At 37.4% G+C, this 16280-nt stretch overlaps 2 protein-coding genes across 2 annotated transcripts; one reads left to right on the top strand and one right to left on the bottom strand.

Annotated features, from left to right (window-relative positions):
* Positions 1-3302: 3302 nt before the first annotated feature.
* Positions 3303-9627, bottom strand: LOC145479358 (signal peptidase complex catalytic subunit SEC11A-like). The gene is made up of 6 exons (XM_081457696.1): positions 9546-9627; positions 9349-9458; positions 9081-9230; positions 6161-6280; positions 5314-5371; positions 3303-3730 (listed from the first exon to the last, which is right to left on the bottom strand). Exons 1-6 carry the CDS (start codon positions 9594-9596, stop codon positions 3680-3682), a joined length of 540 nt encoding a protein of 179 aa, XP_081313822.1. The 5' UTR covers positions 9597-9627; the 3' UTR covers positions 3303-3679.
* A 3450-nt stretch (positions 9628-13077) lies between these two features.
* LOC145479356 (ryncolin-2-like) lies at positions 13078-14855 on the top strand. The gene is made up of 3 exons (XM_081457693.1): positions 13078-13716; positions 13912-14286; positions 14567-14855. The coding sequence occupies exons 1-3, from the start codon at positions 13425-13427 to the stop codon at positions 14827-14829; spliced, it is 930 nt and encodes a 309-aa protein (XP_081313819.1). The 5' UTR covers positions 13078-13424; the 3' UTR covers positions 14830-14855.
* Positions 14856-16280: the final 1425 nt, after the last annotated feature.

Here is a 16280-nt window from a genome sequence, read left to right as displayed (position 1 = left end):
CGTCGAATTCCATATTTGGATGGCGGTCTAAATGGGATTCCTGTTTTATTCTCAGTCAGGTTCTGACTTCTATTCTCTTCTTTTCTCTTCTATTTGATCTCGTTCTTTCTTTGACTAAGTTAGGGATGAAGCTCATTCTACCAACAATAAATACATCTACAGTGTTGACTGTTGAAATCAGATTGCTTCACTAAAAGAGTTCGAAATATCTCACTGGGTAGTTCTTTTTCCTTGACATATAAAGACCCAATTAGCGGCTTCCAACTCTGTTACTGGTTTTTAATAAAGTCAAAAGAAATTTTAATTCGGTTATGTGTGGTGTTTATTTCTCCCGAGCTGTTGAAGGTATTGTGTAGCGAGATTAGTCTTTTCAAGCTAAGGTTAAAAAGTGAACCTGGGAGTGATAGAAGAGCTAGACTAAGGGCGCGCAAGAGCGCGCGAGGGCTCACGCTACGCTCAAGCGCTTCGCGCTCGCACCAGCTCATTCACGACTTACAAGGCCAAGGCAACTGATTTCACGTGTCCCATGCCATGTCTGCTTTTTCTTAAAAGTAAGGATTATAAATGCTTTAATAGAGCGGGTTTTTGAAAATTGCCCTTGGGATCTTAATTTATTAGTATTCTAAACTTGCGGTAAGAGCGGAAGATCGTGCAGTGACTGAGGATCGGCCTCATTCTGAAGAGCGTGTGATTTATATTTCTTGTTTTGCATCTCACTTCTACCTAGAACCGATGACAGAAATAGTTGGGAAGTTTAGCAGTTCCCCCGTGTGCTCCAAATCAATGTTGAGGTTTTGCTCAACGATCTTAGAAGTGTTTGTAGTCTGTTCATGGGTAGACCCTGTAATGAACACTATATCGAGGCTTCTCTAATTAAGTGAGTAATCTTAACTCTTTCTGATTCGCCAATTTGTTGCTTAGCAATGACGTCATCCGTTTTTACACGTGGACGTATATAGATAGTGTTAGCGACATATTCGCGCCAGTAGTTCAAGTTTCAGTTATCGTGCGTGCACAGTACGTGTTTTCAAGTAAATTAAGTTTTAAGCTACCCTTGACTATTTAGAGTGTAAGCGGGAACCGATGTGTAAGTACAAACTATTTTCTATGCTTGCTTTTTAGTATAAGTTTCAAGTTTTGACGTTTTTAACCTTAAGTACCTTTAGTCTCGGTTTTTTTATACAACAGCCTATTGTACTAAGTCCAACACGTGGCAGAGCCCCAGTTTTCAAAGTTTTATTTCATCTTGTTTTTAGCGATAGATCTTTATAGTTCACACTCCCCCTAGCTTAGGTTTCTATTTAGCAACTGTCCTATAAGAATCTCTGGTAATTCAGTTAAGTCCTTTCCTTGCTAGTAAATTCCCACATCGCTTTCAGTGGCGCTCACGCAAGCACGTTTTTATCGCATCGTACAATTTTATTGCTTTCAAGTTTTTAGAGTGTTGTCATTTATTGTATTAGGACAGTTAGCAGTATGCGTATCTGCTTGGGATCACTGATGATTTTAATTGTATCTTTACTGGGAAGTTTGACTGGAAGTATTGTCATATCGCAGTTATGATTGGAATGTTCGCTATTATTGTTTCGTGACTCTTGTCATCTTGTAATCTTCTATTATCAATCTTCTATTATCTAGTAATTAGTTTATTCATTACATTATATTTCAGTTTACGTTCGATTATCGTCAATTAAATCACCGTCAATCACAGCTGATTTTCCGTGATCTCTGGCTTTATTCGATTAGTAAAGCATCTCCCACACACGCTAGTCTCATCGCGACAAGTTGTCTAGCAAGTGACAATTCAGCCTTTCAACAGTCGCTGTGAACCTGACGTTACAGACCCTGACTCTGAATAAGGCAGTAGAGGAAGACAAAAGTCTCCTGTCCTAACCCTTTTCTGTCACAGGTCGTGGTACCCAAACATTTAATGGGAAATTAATTAAACCTCACGATAAATTCAACTTTTTGACCAGTTTTTCTTTATTCGTGCTCCACATCACTTCTGACTGGAAGAGAAATTGCATGTTGACTTTGTGGGGTTAGTCCTGGGCACCTTTAATCATAGTGTATTACTCACTTTTGTTAGCCCTTAATCCATTTCCAAGCTGTGATTTTTCATTTTTTTTTTATTTTTTTTTCATTTTCATCACGTTGCATTTTTTCCTCTGAAACTGAGGCACAATAGACCATATTCGTATTCTCAGTATTGGATTACTGTGGGAAGCCTTTCAAATGCAAATGTTATTCGCTGAGTATCTCTTTTTATTCCCCTCACATAAGCCTCCATTGCAAGCTAGTTCCAGTCTTATTAAAAATCTATACTCAACCCTACATTCCACACAGATAGGCACCAGAATTCACTTTGAAACAGAAGCAAAAAGTAACTTGGTAAGCAGGGAAGGGAAAAAATCCAGTTGACCAGTGGGCCAGTACATTTCAGTTTTCAGTTGCCCCTACTAAAATATCACTTGCGCAATAGGCATGCAATGTTCATGCCTTATCAACTACATCATTTACCATAATCAAGTGTGCTTGGATTTTAAATTAATCCATGCTTTCAACTCATTGTTTTGCTCATCTTGTAGTCTTAAGTTATATTTATTTGATTGGAAATTATCACAAACTACTAGACTAAAGAGGCCATTTCCACTTGCCCACTGGACCACTAAACTTCCATTTTCACTTGCCCAAGAGTAATCAGACCTGGATTTTTTCCTGCCCTGGTAAGGCACAGTTTCTCAAAAGAAATGATGAGTATTAATTGCCTAAATTTCAGCAAAAGGCAATAAAAATGGCAACAATTAAAGTATATGATTATTAACAGATTTTATTATATGGCTGTGTCTCACAAGGACTGGGAACTACTGAATTCTCGAATTTGATTGGCTTAAATCGATATTGACCACGGTCTAGATTTTCCCATTTAGACCAGTTACATTTTGGGTGAAAAAGTGTCAAGCTAAAATACCAATATTGACTATTTTCTTCTACAAATATTAGTGGAAATGACAAAAAGCCTGATGAAAAAGAAAAGTAAAGAGGACAGGCAAACTTTGGCAGATTGAAATTCAGCTAATCGCCATTCGCAAGCAAAATGTCAGCTAGTACAAACCATTGACATTAAACAAATTATTTGTTTCTTGTTTGCCATATAATAAACATCTTATTAACCGAGCTTAGTCGGTCTGTATGTGAGAATCTTGACCTCAGCCGAGTGTACAGACCTCACTGCATTCGGTCTGTACTCACAACCTCAGTCAAGATTCTCCCATACAGACCTCCTGCTCGGTTAATATGAGCTAAGTATTACACACTTAGGATTCACATTTCTTTGGGTTCTTTTATTGAATTTTTCTCACTACAGCTAACTTGAAAACTATATTTAAGATTGTGTTCAGCTCTTAAGTTTTGCAGCAATTTTCAAATTAACTGAAAGGTTTTATTTTGGCGTAAATTCTCCATAATATACAGACATGCTGTTTATATGACTGCATCACGTAACGGAAAGAGTGTCACACATACTGGAAACTTTAACACTGTTAGCTTATCGACAGTTTTTTTAGACTGTCTAACAATGCTCTCACTTTTAATATTTTAACTCTATAAAAGGTGTAAGACACATCCTAGTTTTCTGGTCTTAGGGTGTTGCACAAACAGGTATTAACAATCTCCTTCGTCATTCTCTGTGTAAAAGAACAAATCCTCCCAGTGCAGCAAGAATGGCATACTGAAATAAAAAAGACAAAGAAATGCTCTTTTCATTACAGTTGCAAAGTTCCATAATTTTAGGTTTTCACTTTGAGAGGGAATCAAATGATATCATGATACCATTTCTGGAAGACAATGAATTATTTCTAGACTATTTACACAACAGAGTGTTTCTGTCAAGAAAACCATCGGCTGATAGTTGCCCCTCGCAAATTTGATGTTCTTAAATTAACAAACATTTGCCAGAGAAGCAAAGCTTCAAGGGCAAATATGCCAGTTTTAAGATCATCAAATTTCCAAGGGCAACTATCACACTGATAGAGGAGCAGGGATGGTGCAGTGGTGAGGGTGCTCGCCTCCCACCAATGTGGCCCAGGTTCAATTCCAGCCCCGCGCCATATGTGGGTTGAGTTTGTTGTTGGTTCTCGCCTTGCAATGAGGGTTTTTCTCCAGGTGTTCCAGTTCTCCTCCCTCCACAAAAACCAACATCTCCAAATTCCAATTCAACCAGGATAGAGGACCTGCATAAAAACCAGCTAAGTCTGATGTGGCTTCCTATCTAAATATTGAAATTTTAGTTCTGAGACATAAACACTCTATTTCATTGATTGTTCACCACTAAATTTTCTTCTGTGTGCCAGTTCAAATATCATAATGAATTATTTTAAGTTCTGAGTTGAACCATATTGAATAATTTTCAGTTCCGAAACAATAACAAACAATAATAACAAATTATTTTCAACTTTTTTAGATGGAAGGCCTGAAAGTCAAATGTACATTTTGAAAAAAAAAACACAGACAAAAACCCACCGAACGCACTAAACTCAATTTTTTTTCCCTATTAACCCCTTTGTTTACAGAAAAATCTTCATGGACAAGTACTATCCATCTGAGTATTTTCCTCAGATGGGCAATATGGGCAGATAATGTCTCTCCACCGATGAACACTGTTGTGTCACCTCATCAGTTTAAACCAATACAAATCGGAGAAAATTTAGTGGTAAACTATTATGCCTTATAGTCAACAGTAACAGTTTATAATCACAAAACATTTTATTTTTCTCTAAGAGGTAAAATTAATTATATCACGTTAATGATCTTACAGTTGGGATTGTTTACTATTGGATGAATTTGGTGGCTATTTTCAAAGGGCCAGTTTCATGGGGGGCATACATTGTTGTATTATCAGGATTTTACAGGAGTCATGAAATCAAAATAAAACACCCAATCACACAAAGAGAAAGAGTATTCAAACCATAACATACACATGTCAACCTTATCTTGCAAGTTGCAAGTTTCCTGGAAATAAAAAACTCTGAAATTCTTGATATATGAAAGTATATGCCTCAGTTATGATCAAAGAACTTTCTGATTGCAAAAAAAGAAATTTACCTATTCATGAAATAAAAACTAGGAATCAGCCTAGAATAGAAGACAAAATTAATATTCCAATATAAAATTGGTTCTAAATTTCAGGAGAAAAGTGTTATTAAACCTAATATTTCATGAACCTTCTGGGGTACAGTGCAAGCACCATTCTAATAATTTACAGACTTACTGGCTGAAGTTCAACATAGGAATACAAAACTGAAATTCACTCACCTTAAACTTAGGATAATCATTCATAAGAATTGTAACCATGCCAACATAAGGGACAAAACTGTGAAAGGAGAATAAAATTACTTCATATACTTTGTATCAAAGACAATTTAATTACGTGTATTAGGTAATTGAATGAATGTGAGCGCAGTTGAAGATTTACACTACGTGTGACATTTGTAAATTCTCTGAAGTTTAGGTGATTGCAGTTTGAAAGAATTTTTAAATAATATGAGTTGTGTAAATCCTTAATAAACATCCTTTGTCAATGAGCTTTCATATGACTATTCATTTATTATATGACTGAGAAAATTATGAATGCACCTGCATTAATTTGCACTGCCCTGCAAATTAATAATCAACCATAAATTGGCCTGCTGTCAGCCAATCCCAATGAAGTAATTTTCTCAGTCATAGAACAACCAAGGTATTAAATTGAAAACCCCATGAACCAACCTGCAGTTACTCAGGGTAAGATGTTACTTTGCTTTCCGTGTTTAACAAAGCAACATACAATGAATGTTTTAATTTATTGCCTACATTGTGACATGGACCAGCATCCCATCCAGCAGGGAGTAGAACTATTCCTAGTCCCATCATGCTACAGGAACCAAGATAAGCTCTGGCCTGATGAGCCACTTGGCTTGTATACAGACTTTATCTACCCTACCTACATGTACCCTCCCTTCTTGGTGTTTGGAGTTGTGGTCAAACACGGTCTTTTGGGTTTGATCAAAACATTTACAATTATTGTAATCTCTACCACACTGAAGGTTAGACCTTGCCTGGGTACATAAAAAAACTTGTTAATTCCCATCCCCATTCATTTCCATTAGTGAATAAATCTTACCCTCTAGCTCGCCCAACAACATCTTTCCTTTCTAGCCACAGCTGTCCAGGAGCATACAGACCTCGATCATCTACAGAGTTGTTGTCTCCTTTTGTTAAAAATTTTATGGCTCCATCCTCTCTAAAAACACAACAAATCAATTTAAAATGGAAGATTACAAAATTCATGTTTGCTGTTTAATGAAAATAGAGAGCAGTTTTCAACTGGGTCAGGGGTTTCAATAAATGCCGGTTACTGGCAGACTACTGCCACCAACAGCTGTATAGGGTTTCTTACAGCCATCTGTTAAGATGGCTGTTGTTTTTCGTTAAAACAATTGAGTCATTTACGTAGAATGATATAAGGTAAATAATAAAAATACAGTGAAAATAAAACTTATATTAACTCTTTAGAAAATGCCTTTGGAACAACAAAAATGATGAATTATCTTCGTCACTTCACGGAACATTCAAATTTCGCAGCTAACTGAAATAACAAAGCTGATGCCTGTGATCAATGAGCTATCTGTTTCCATTTATCTCCGCATGCCGAGAACAAAAACAAATCTTGTCCGAGGTTCAACAATGAAGGTAAGATTACTGTTAAATGCTCCCCAAAACAGTTATTATCCACGCAATGTAATCAAAATTTAGCGCCACCACGTTTTCAGTGGTTTCAACTGCCAGCCATACCATGGGCGCATGGCAGAAAAACATGCTGCCTTTCAAGCAACATGGCTGCCTGCTTTGTGCATGGCCTCTGGAGAGCTTCATGCTGATGGCATGTAAGAAGAAAATTATATTATCTTCAGTCTCCAAACTAAGAGAGCTATCTATCTGACAAAAACTCCATTTCAACTAAATTGTACACTACATGAAATTGTAAGCTACATGAAATGTCTTGAAAAACTTCCCGTTTTTGAATTTCGCTGTGAAAGAAAAATTTTATTGACACTTTTTGCGACCACATTAAATTTTTTCCATTTGGCAACTGAAAATAAAAACCCATTTGCCAGTTGGTGCCTGCCTAAAAAAGTTTATTTCAGACCCTAAAAGTATAAGAAAAGTGAGCTTGCAAGCAAGTCATAATTGTATGGATTTGGTTTCAATTCTGAGAAGACAAATTAACAAAGTGGTACAAGTATTTTTAAGCCAACCACTTAGCGTAGTAATGCAAATCACAGGTGGAAAGCATGAGAATAGTCACACAAGCCAAATTAAAAAAAAAAAAACTTATAAATACAACACTAACACTGGTATAATTTCCAGGGCTGTTTTTTTTCTACAATCTCAAAAAAAGACTGATATTCAGACATGCACATATCATGCAAACAACAGCGCAATTTTTGTGTGTCAGGAAAATTATCTGACACTGCTAGAACCGGTTCCATAGGGCCTCTTCATATGAGCCCAGTCAAACAGACAAAAACTTGATGTTTCGACACTTAGAAAATATTCAAGCTCTGACTCCGGAGTCAATTCTCATAGACTTAGGTCCACAAAAATTGCAGTTGAAACCTTCTGAGAGCACTCGATATTTATTCAGAAATGCCAAGTGATTCTAAATTATGTTTTGGTTTTGTAGTGGACAAATTCTCTTAGTTTTTGTAGTATGCCCAAGCTTGAAACTGTCCGCAGTTACAAAGCCAAAATAATAATCGTTTGACATTTCTAGACAAAGATCTACTATTCTAGGAAGAACTGAAAGAGCTATTCCGTGGAAATTCCATGATAATTTCAGACTGGTGGATATATCTAGTTTTTTAAAACACTTCCCTGCTACCAGGTATCTAGACACAATGTAAAGGTTATGCCCTTATACTACATCAAAACTGTAACTGTAGTAAGCCCAAGCTTGAAACTGTCCTCAATTACAAAGCCAAAATAATAATCTTTTGACATTTCTTGACAAAGATCTACTATTCTAGGAAGAACTGAAAGAGCTATTCCTTGGAAATTCTATGATAATTTCAGACCACCTGGTATCTAGTTTTTTTAAAACACTTGCCTACTATTGGGTATCTAGACACAAAGTTCAGGGCTAAAAATTAACTTCAGTGCTTGGTCGCCACTCGGGCCAGTATCCCTGAACTCTTAGTGACCCAGGCCAAAATGAAGTGGCCCTCAAATTTTCTCGTACAGTCGGTTACTCTCCAGAACATCGTCCTTGCTTTTGGCTTTTTTTGGTGGCGGCTGTTCACATCAAGAGAGGTATTTCCACATTTTGTATTCCAAACTCGAGCAGTTTGCCGATATTCGTGTTTCCAAATGTACCATACAGACCTCTGGGTAAGTCTGGAGTCACGTGTCAATAAAATCAAAATGGCATCTACATATCAGAGTGATCTAAAAACTCGATCACGAACGGCTTTAAATTTTGCACTTTAGAACTAAATTTTACTACAGATTGATGAACTTAGAGTTCAGGAAAGAACAGAAAGAAAAGAAAGGTACTCCAAGGAAAGAGCATTTTATTTCATCTTTATTGTTATCCTTTGCGTACTTCTCAATTCCTAGTGGCCCTGGGCTCTTTTTAATCACCACTGGCGACCGTGCGACTGCCAAGTTTTAACCCTGAAAGTTAAGGTTATGCTCTTATACTACATCAAAACTGTAGTAAGCCACCTTAAACAGTAAATGTTTTGAACCAGAGGGTGATTAATATTCTTTCTTCAAGTGAGCAATCAACAACAACAACAAAACATTCCATGGATTCTTAACTAAGCCATAACCTTTCTCTTCCGGCAATGTATACTTTAACACTTTTCACTTACAGCAGTATTTCAATATTTCAGTGACAGAAATAAGCTTATAGCAGATGTATCCACGAGATACGATATGAAAAGAACAGAAATGAAATGTTGTGGCATCTTGGGGAAATAGATCTATAAAACAACATGCACAAAATTCACCGAGGATTTACAAAACAACTGAGTCCTTACTTTTCGTGAATCTTCAAAACTCGGTGAACAATCGGTATCTCCCGTCCTTCAACCTTAAACACGACAATTTCACCAACTCGGATCGGGTCTTCTTTGTAATTGGTTAGAAACAACAGGTCTCCACGCTGAAAAGCGGGTTCCATACTTCCACTGTAAAATAAACACAAACATTTGCACATGCACTTAAGATTAACGTGAAGTAAGTAACAACATTTGGAAAAAATATATAAATATATCCGTTTGATCAATGAAACAGCTTTTTTTTTACCTTAAAACTACTACTATGGGACTTTCGCTGCCAGTGACTACCATCAAACCTTTCCAGATCATGAGAGCAGATGACACTATCATAGCAAAGTTTAAGCCTTGATAAAAGAGCTGTGGGTTGAAAATAAGCCTGTTAACACTAGAAGCACTCTTCTTCAGGCTCAGTAAACTGAAATCGTATTTTAGGAAGTATTTTACCTGTCTTTTATTCATCCGCCGCACATCTTCGAACCAAGAAGACAAATCCATGATGGCGGACACGTGTAATACGCAAGCGCACAAGCGAGTAAGGAAATTTGAGGGAGGCATGGTGGACGCTGGAAATCTGTTCCAAAGGACGGTGGAGCGAGTAGCAAGTAATCAGTTATTTTGTAAAATCGCGCCTGAACCGTCAACAGCTACATTGATTTCGCTGTAGAATTTTTAACGTTATTAAGAAAAAGGTAATTTTAATGTTAGGATTTTATTGTTAAATTTTGCTTATTTGGCCAGGATATTTCCATCTGATCTCTTTGAAGATTGTTCTCTTTATTTGAAATTACACGGTTACAAGATATATCAGTTAAATTTTACTCAATACTCACGATGTCGCACTCTATGAAGCGCAAAATACATGCAATACAATATTGCAAGCTTGCATGTTACGTGTTACTGATGTTTGTTTACTCTCTGTTTAATGAGAAAAATCCAAATAAATTCATCGTGGTCTGCGACTGAAAGATTGGTTAAAAAATTGTGAAAGAATAAGACTCTTCAAAGAGAAAATGAATGAATATTTTTAATCCGATAAAGAAGCAAAAAAACTCAATATTAACATACAACATGCCGTGAGTCGAATTGTAAAAGAAACGATAACCGATCTTATTTCAGTTTTACTTACTGCATTTTGCTTTTATTTCAGTTCTCGATCCAAGGGTTGTGTATTCAAGTGAGTACTGGGATCGTTCCAATGGAATTTACGACTCATCCGCACGAAAGAACGGCACGAATTCATCATTCGGGTCCATGGCGAGTCTAGGGCGCATTTGAGTACTCTTCTCGACTCTTCCCACTAGCGCCTAACTACTTCTTCCATCTACAAGCGGTACATGAAGTTCTAAATGATTTAGCACATCGCAAGCAAGCCTTCTTGGCAGCTCATTTCACTCAACGAGAGCTTGCTGACTCACAAGTTTAAAATCTAGCTACTGGAAACTAACGCCGATTTACTTCGCATTTATAGAAATCTTCTTGCTACCAGACGAAGTGAGCATATCATTCAGTCAGTAAGCCGTCGTCATTTCTGTTCACCGAGCTTCAAGAGCTTCAGTCAGCGTTAAGTCATCAGTTACTGAAGGATCATATATCCGCTGTGAGGACTACCGGATCAAATGCATGCAGTGTATCCTTGGTAGGCAGTTATTTTATTGTTTATTTTTTACTTCACTGAAACCACCCTGCAAGCAGAGCCTTTTCTTGCGGTCATAGATCGGAAGCAAAATTAAATATTTGCAAGCCAAGCAAAGAACGTGTCAGAACGTGCAAAGATTACGTCATTGATAGGGAAATAACCACCGTACTAAAGATAGCCGTAGATAACGCAATTCTTGAATTATGTGACTCGTGTGACTTCTTTGCTAACCCTTAACTCAAGGGAAAAAAACAGTTTAATTTAATCGTGACTTTAAAGAAAGAAAGCGGTTTGTAATAGTGTTCGTATCTTCATGCCCATACATATCCCGAAGAAAGTTCCAGATTAAGACTATTACGTCATCGGAGATGTCACAACGGCTACGACTGATGGTGCGATAATAGAGTTTGTGTTGATCAAGTGCTGTGATGTCTACAGTAATCAATGAATCATCAAAGATTGCTTTGGAATATGCACTGCGTTGCGACTGTAGTATTAAGAAAACAGTTAAATTTTAAAAGCGCGGTTATAAGATCTAACAGATCTTCTTGTTCTTTTTCAACGATTAAAAAGCGGCGCGTTCGAAATATTCAACGTGTTTCAGTTGCCATTGTGTTCAAAAGCCGCTATTAATTTTCCTGTGAGTTTAAAAAAAAAATGATGAAACGTCGTTAAGGTTCACTTGGTATACATGTCTCAGACGTGCTTTTAAGAAAACACTAAATGTTCAAACATTTTAGCTTGAAATAAAAAGAAATACAGAAGTTCAAAGCCTCAATCGAATCGTGTTTTTAATCACGCAACATGCTACCGTGAAAGAAAACTTCAAACGGTTTATTTTAAACATAGGTCTTTGCATTTTGGATTATCGGAGCACTGTAGCGGAAAACTACTCGTTTGATTATAGATATTTCTATTCTAAAACTGGATAACTTTGAGTCAAGCCTACAACATTTTCCATCGCGAAAGACACAATTCATTTTGTAGTTGTGATTAAATATTCCAAACACGAAAAGGCGACGGGATCGCTGACCTGTCGCTTTGTTGTTTACGTTTAACTTTAGCTAAGGTATATTTCATTGAGTAAATAGTGTTCGCAATTAGTTTTTTTTTAAGCTAAATACTATTGACACTTAAATAAAGTCTTTCATTCATTCATTCATTCATTCATTCATTCATTCATTCATTCATTCATTCATTCATTCATTCATTCATTCATTCATTCATTATTCAAACGCTTTCTAGTTTCTCTTTTTCGTATCACAACACATATGATGACATGATCACTGTTATGGTTGCAGCATCGAATTATCTTTTAAGGAATTTTGACAGCACGTCTGAGACAGTGAGAGACATGTATACCAAGTGAACCTTAACGACGTTTCATCATTTTTTTGAACTCACACATAGATACCTCAAGTCACCCCAAATACATTTTTCAGGAGCAACAAAAATTAAAATTTTTTTTCAAAATCTTGGTCAAGTTATCGGAATATCGGATGGATTTTGTCCACATTCTTTTTTAACATTTGTCGAAAGGCTCAAGTTGAGCCCGTCGTTGTTTTAGTTTGCTTTTTTGATTTTTTTTTCTGTCAGCTTAGTATTATTTGGATGGTAAATAATAGCGACATTGTTTATAAACCGCGACTGACAATGAAATAAGCATAATTTTGCCTTTCAAACTCACTCCATTAAGTTGCTGGCCGGTTATATATCGTTTCCACGATATTAGTTATTCAGGAAAGTTACTGATTCAGGTAAAAATATTTGCATCGGAACGGACACATTAGTCCACCTCAACTCCAATTCGCACTCGTTCCAAACAATACTGATAAACGCTTCAATTGTCAGTTGATTATAAATCTTCCCCAACTTGACACAAAGCAGTTTCTCCAATCAGAATAGACTGGCTGTGTGTTCGACGATACAGTCCTGAAATCGACTGAAAGATTAGTCTTTCCTCAGGAAATTTTATTGCTTTATTCACAACGTCAATGAACCCCAAGAGGTTTGCCACATGCCAAAACTTTCGACATAATTGCTAGCGGAGAAATCAACACATGAATTGTCAGATTGAAACAACTCACTGCTCTCGTTTAGTTCCGAATCAGTTTTATTTATTTGTCCTACAGAGTGAAAAGGTTACGTTGAGAATTGAGCTTTGAATCAAAGCGACACACGTTAGCGAAAAATCGAAAATGGCGTTATTTGCTGCTTTGTTTGACTCTGTTTTTAATGTTTACATTTTGCGCTGTTTTGACGGTGCAACAAAAAGCTTAAAAAGTTGCCAAAGTTCGAAAATTTTGGAGCGGTCCGTAACCGGGGTCCGGATGAGAAAATCACATTCAAGGATTTAGGATTCCGGACCGCTGAGAAGCTAGAGGAAAATATAAAACCGTTTATCAGCGTTTTATACAAACAATATAATGAGCACAGATGTGAAGAAATTTCCCAAACCTTCATACAGTGTCAAAAATAGCAGTTAGAATACTTCATCTTGTATTTGTTTTATATAGAAGAGAAGTTGTCATTATTTTTGTGGATCGGTCAATATTGCAACAGAAGACTGTCCAACTCTCTAGAAACATGAAAAATGTCTTGCACCCAACTCCATGACGCATTTATATTGTTGAAATAAAGACTACTCACATCCGCTTTTTCACCAGTTCGTGCATTGAACTACGGTTATGTTGGGCTTTCATCAAATTTGCACAATGACTTATGATTCCTCGAGGTTTCGTTGCAGTTTGCTGTTGTTGGTGTTGTTTGTGGCGAGTCAGGCTTTAGCCAAGCCAGGAAATAACGCTAATAGCACTCCAGTCAGTTCTGCAGCCACAAAGCATTGTAATAACGTCTACAACAGCTTCTATGCAGGGCCTAACAAGAAGATTGAAACGATTCTTCAAGAAATGAAGATACAACTCACTCAACTGCAAGATGACATCAACATCCTCAAAGGAAACAAGACGACTGTGAAGGGTAAGATCTGTTTTTGTGTTGAGACTTGAATTCTGCAAACATTTTCGACGATTACTAGCTACGGCTATGAAACCCGTTATTTTTGGTTGATTTTTTTTTTCTTTTGCTTGACGATTTTATTTTCTCCTGTTTGGAGACGTCCATTAACTCGAAACAATTTAGCGTAAATAAGCTTTCTCACCTTTTTCTCAATAGGGAAGAATTGTGCTGAGCTGTACAAATCCGGTCAAAGAACCAGCGGTGTATATACAATCGACCCTGATGGTTCAGGTGCCTTTGATGTGTTCTGTGACCAAACAACAGCTGGTGGGGGGTGGACAGTGTTCCAGAAGAGACTGGATGGCTCCGTTGATTTCTACCGCGGCTGGGCCGACTACAAACGTGGCTTTGGCAACCTGAATGGCGAGTTTTGGCTGGGACTGGACAAGATACACCGCTTGACGAACACAAAGAACAGACTTCGAGTAGATCTGGAAGACACGACAGGCAAAACTGCTTACGCCGAGTACGACCTGTTTGCAGTTACGAGCGAGAGGACTAAGTACCAGCTGAGTCTTGGAACTTACTCAGGTACATTTTCGTATTTTGTTTTTCTATTTGTTATTATTGATTTCTTCCTTTATTACTTCGCTATTTAGTTGCAGGCGTAACTTTGTTTCAGTATAATGGAAGGAAATATGATCACCTTACAATGTTAATGATCACAGTCAATTTAGGTTACATAGCACAACTATTCTTTGCTGATTTTGCAAATGAACAGATAAATAATCTGATTTGACTGTTTTTAGAGCATTGCATGTGACTATGTGAATATGTCTAACGCAATTAAATGTTCGTGATCTGTTTTCAGGAACTGCTGGTGATTCTCTTTCTTATCATCGTAGTCGCCCCTTTACCACCAAAGATCAGGATAATGACGGCGACAGCGGCGGTAACTGTGCTCTGCAGGCTAAAGGAGCCTGGTGGTACGGTAACTGTCATCACTCCACCCTGAACGGTCTGTATCATCACGGAAAACACTCAAATGCTGATGGTGTCAACTGGTATCACTGGAAAGGACATTACTACTCCGCCAACAGAGCTGAGATGAAAATCAGACCAGTGCACTTTTAAGATCTTTCCGAAGTTTTCTCGTTTACTTGCTGGTCCACGTAGATTAGTGATTGAAAAAGAAATGTTCAAGTGACTGGGCGATTAAAAATACTGAAAAAATAAGGTTTTTCATTATTCATTATGCTGCTATTTTCTCTCACTTTATTTCCCACTTTGTACTCTTTTTTCTTCTCTTCTTTCCTTTCTTTTGCTTTCCCAGTCTCGTGTCCTGTTCTTTTACCTAAAAATAACGGTTATAGGATCGCAACAGGAGCCATAATCGAGGGCGGAGACCGTAAGCGCGCGCCATTTTTAGTATTGGGGTTGTCCCCATGATATGGGACAATTTTTCCCTATTTTTAGAACAAATTGCGCCATCGCCTGAGGCACACGCGCGTACATGCTGCGAGGATTTTTGAGGATGTCGCGCGGGGGAAATGGCGTCCGAAATTACCGACATTTTTCATGTTTTTGGCCCACAACTCATCGCGTTTACGTCTGTTGGAATTTTGCTTAAGTATTTTCGTCATAAGCTGCTCCAGTTTGAGTGAAGTAAGACAGTGTCGAATTTAGGTATGTTCCGCTTAAAGCTTAGATATGTATCGCCGACCAAGTTAATTGTGTTCCGACGGATGCTTCTTTTACATGAGCTGTACATTACTCCACTTTAAATTTCACATATGTTGAAGATTAACAGCTTTTCAATAACACAGCAAAACACTAGCTGGATATATTTAGATATAGCAGAGCTTCAGGAGGTCATAGTTTCCTAGCTCCTCTTGCCCCACGCTTGCGAGGAATTTGTCAGTCTATCGCGACCGAAAAGTAAAACAAAATAATTGCTAGTTTGAGTTTCGCCTGTATTGTAAGCAACGCTTGATGTTTCATCAAGGCCCAATAACTTTACGTCCGTAGATACTGCTCAGTTTTATTCGTGTAAAATTCCAGTAAATTCTCTGTTGTCGATGAATGAGAGCGCCCGCCGATGCGTGTTTTGTACAGTCAGTAAACATGACAAATTGTACTTCCGCCGCACTTTCGTGTGAAAACGTACATCGAACTCAAACAATAACTCTATAGTTTTTAAATATGTGTAAGATTGATAAATGTTTGAGAACATATTAAAAGCTAGGCTGAAAATATGCGAATAAAACAGAAATAATCAGCAAAGTTACGATGACGCTTACTTTAATCAACTTCGAATAACGATTTCGATTTTGTTGATCGAGTTTAAAATATCAAAACTCCTTGTCTATTTTTGTTTTCGCAGTGTAAAACTTCGCTATGCTTACGTTGAAGAAACACACATGATGTTAGTAGCCTTTTTTGCGTTCGTGAAATTTGTTGCAGCATCTCCGCACAAACGATAACGAAAGAAATCTTTGACAAGATTTGTTGACAATTGAAAACACCGACTCGCACTTGAAAGTGCACGAGCTGCACTATGCAAATGAGCTAATTGTACGCGTCAG

The sequence above is a fragment of the Orbicella franksi genome, chromosome 2 (genome assembly GCF_964199315.1).
Source record: "Orbicella franksi chromosome 2, jaOrbFran1.1, whole genome shotgun sequence".
NCBI lineage: Eukaryota > Metazoa > Cnidaria > Anthozoa > Scleractinia > Merulinidae > Orbicella > Orbicella franksi.
This window is presented reverse-complemented; position numbering and strand designations above follow the sequence as displayed.

What these genes read in the sequence shown, in the direction of transcription:
- LOC145479358 (XM_081457696.1), bottom strand. Translation starts at nt 9,596, where the DNA reads ATGGATTTGTCTTCTTGGTTCGAAGATGTGCGGCGGATGAATAAAAGA. An exon ending in CCCATAGTAGTAGTTTTAAG is followed by an intron (nt 9,231 to 9,348) that starts GTAAAAAAAAAG and finishes TTTATTTTACAG; the next exon opens with TGGAAGTATGGAACCCGCTT. An exon ending in ATGATTATCCTAAGTTTAAG is followed by an intron (nt 3,731 to 5,313) that starts GTGAGTGAATTT and finishes TTTTTATTTCAG; the next exon opens with TATGCCATTCTTGCTGCACT.
- LOC145479356 (XM_081457693.1), top strand. Translation starts at nt 13,425, where the DNA reads ATGTTGGGCTTTCATCAAATTTGCACAATGACTTATGATTCCTCGAGG. An exon ending in AAACAAGACGACTGTGAAGG is followed by an intron (nt 13,717 to 13,911) that starts GTAAGATCTGTT and finishes TTTTCTCAATAG; the next exon opens with GGAAGAATTGTGCTGAGCTG. An exon ending in GAGTCTTGGAACTTACTCAG is followed by an intron (nt 14,287 to 14,566) that starts GTACATTTTCGT and finishes ATCTGTTTTCAG; the next exon opens with GAACTGCTGGTGATTCTCTT.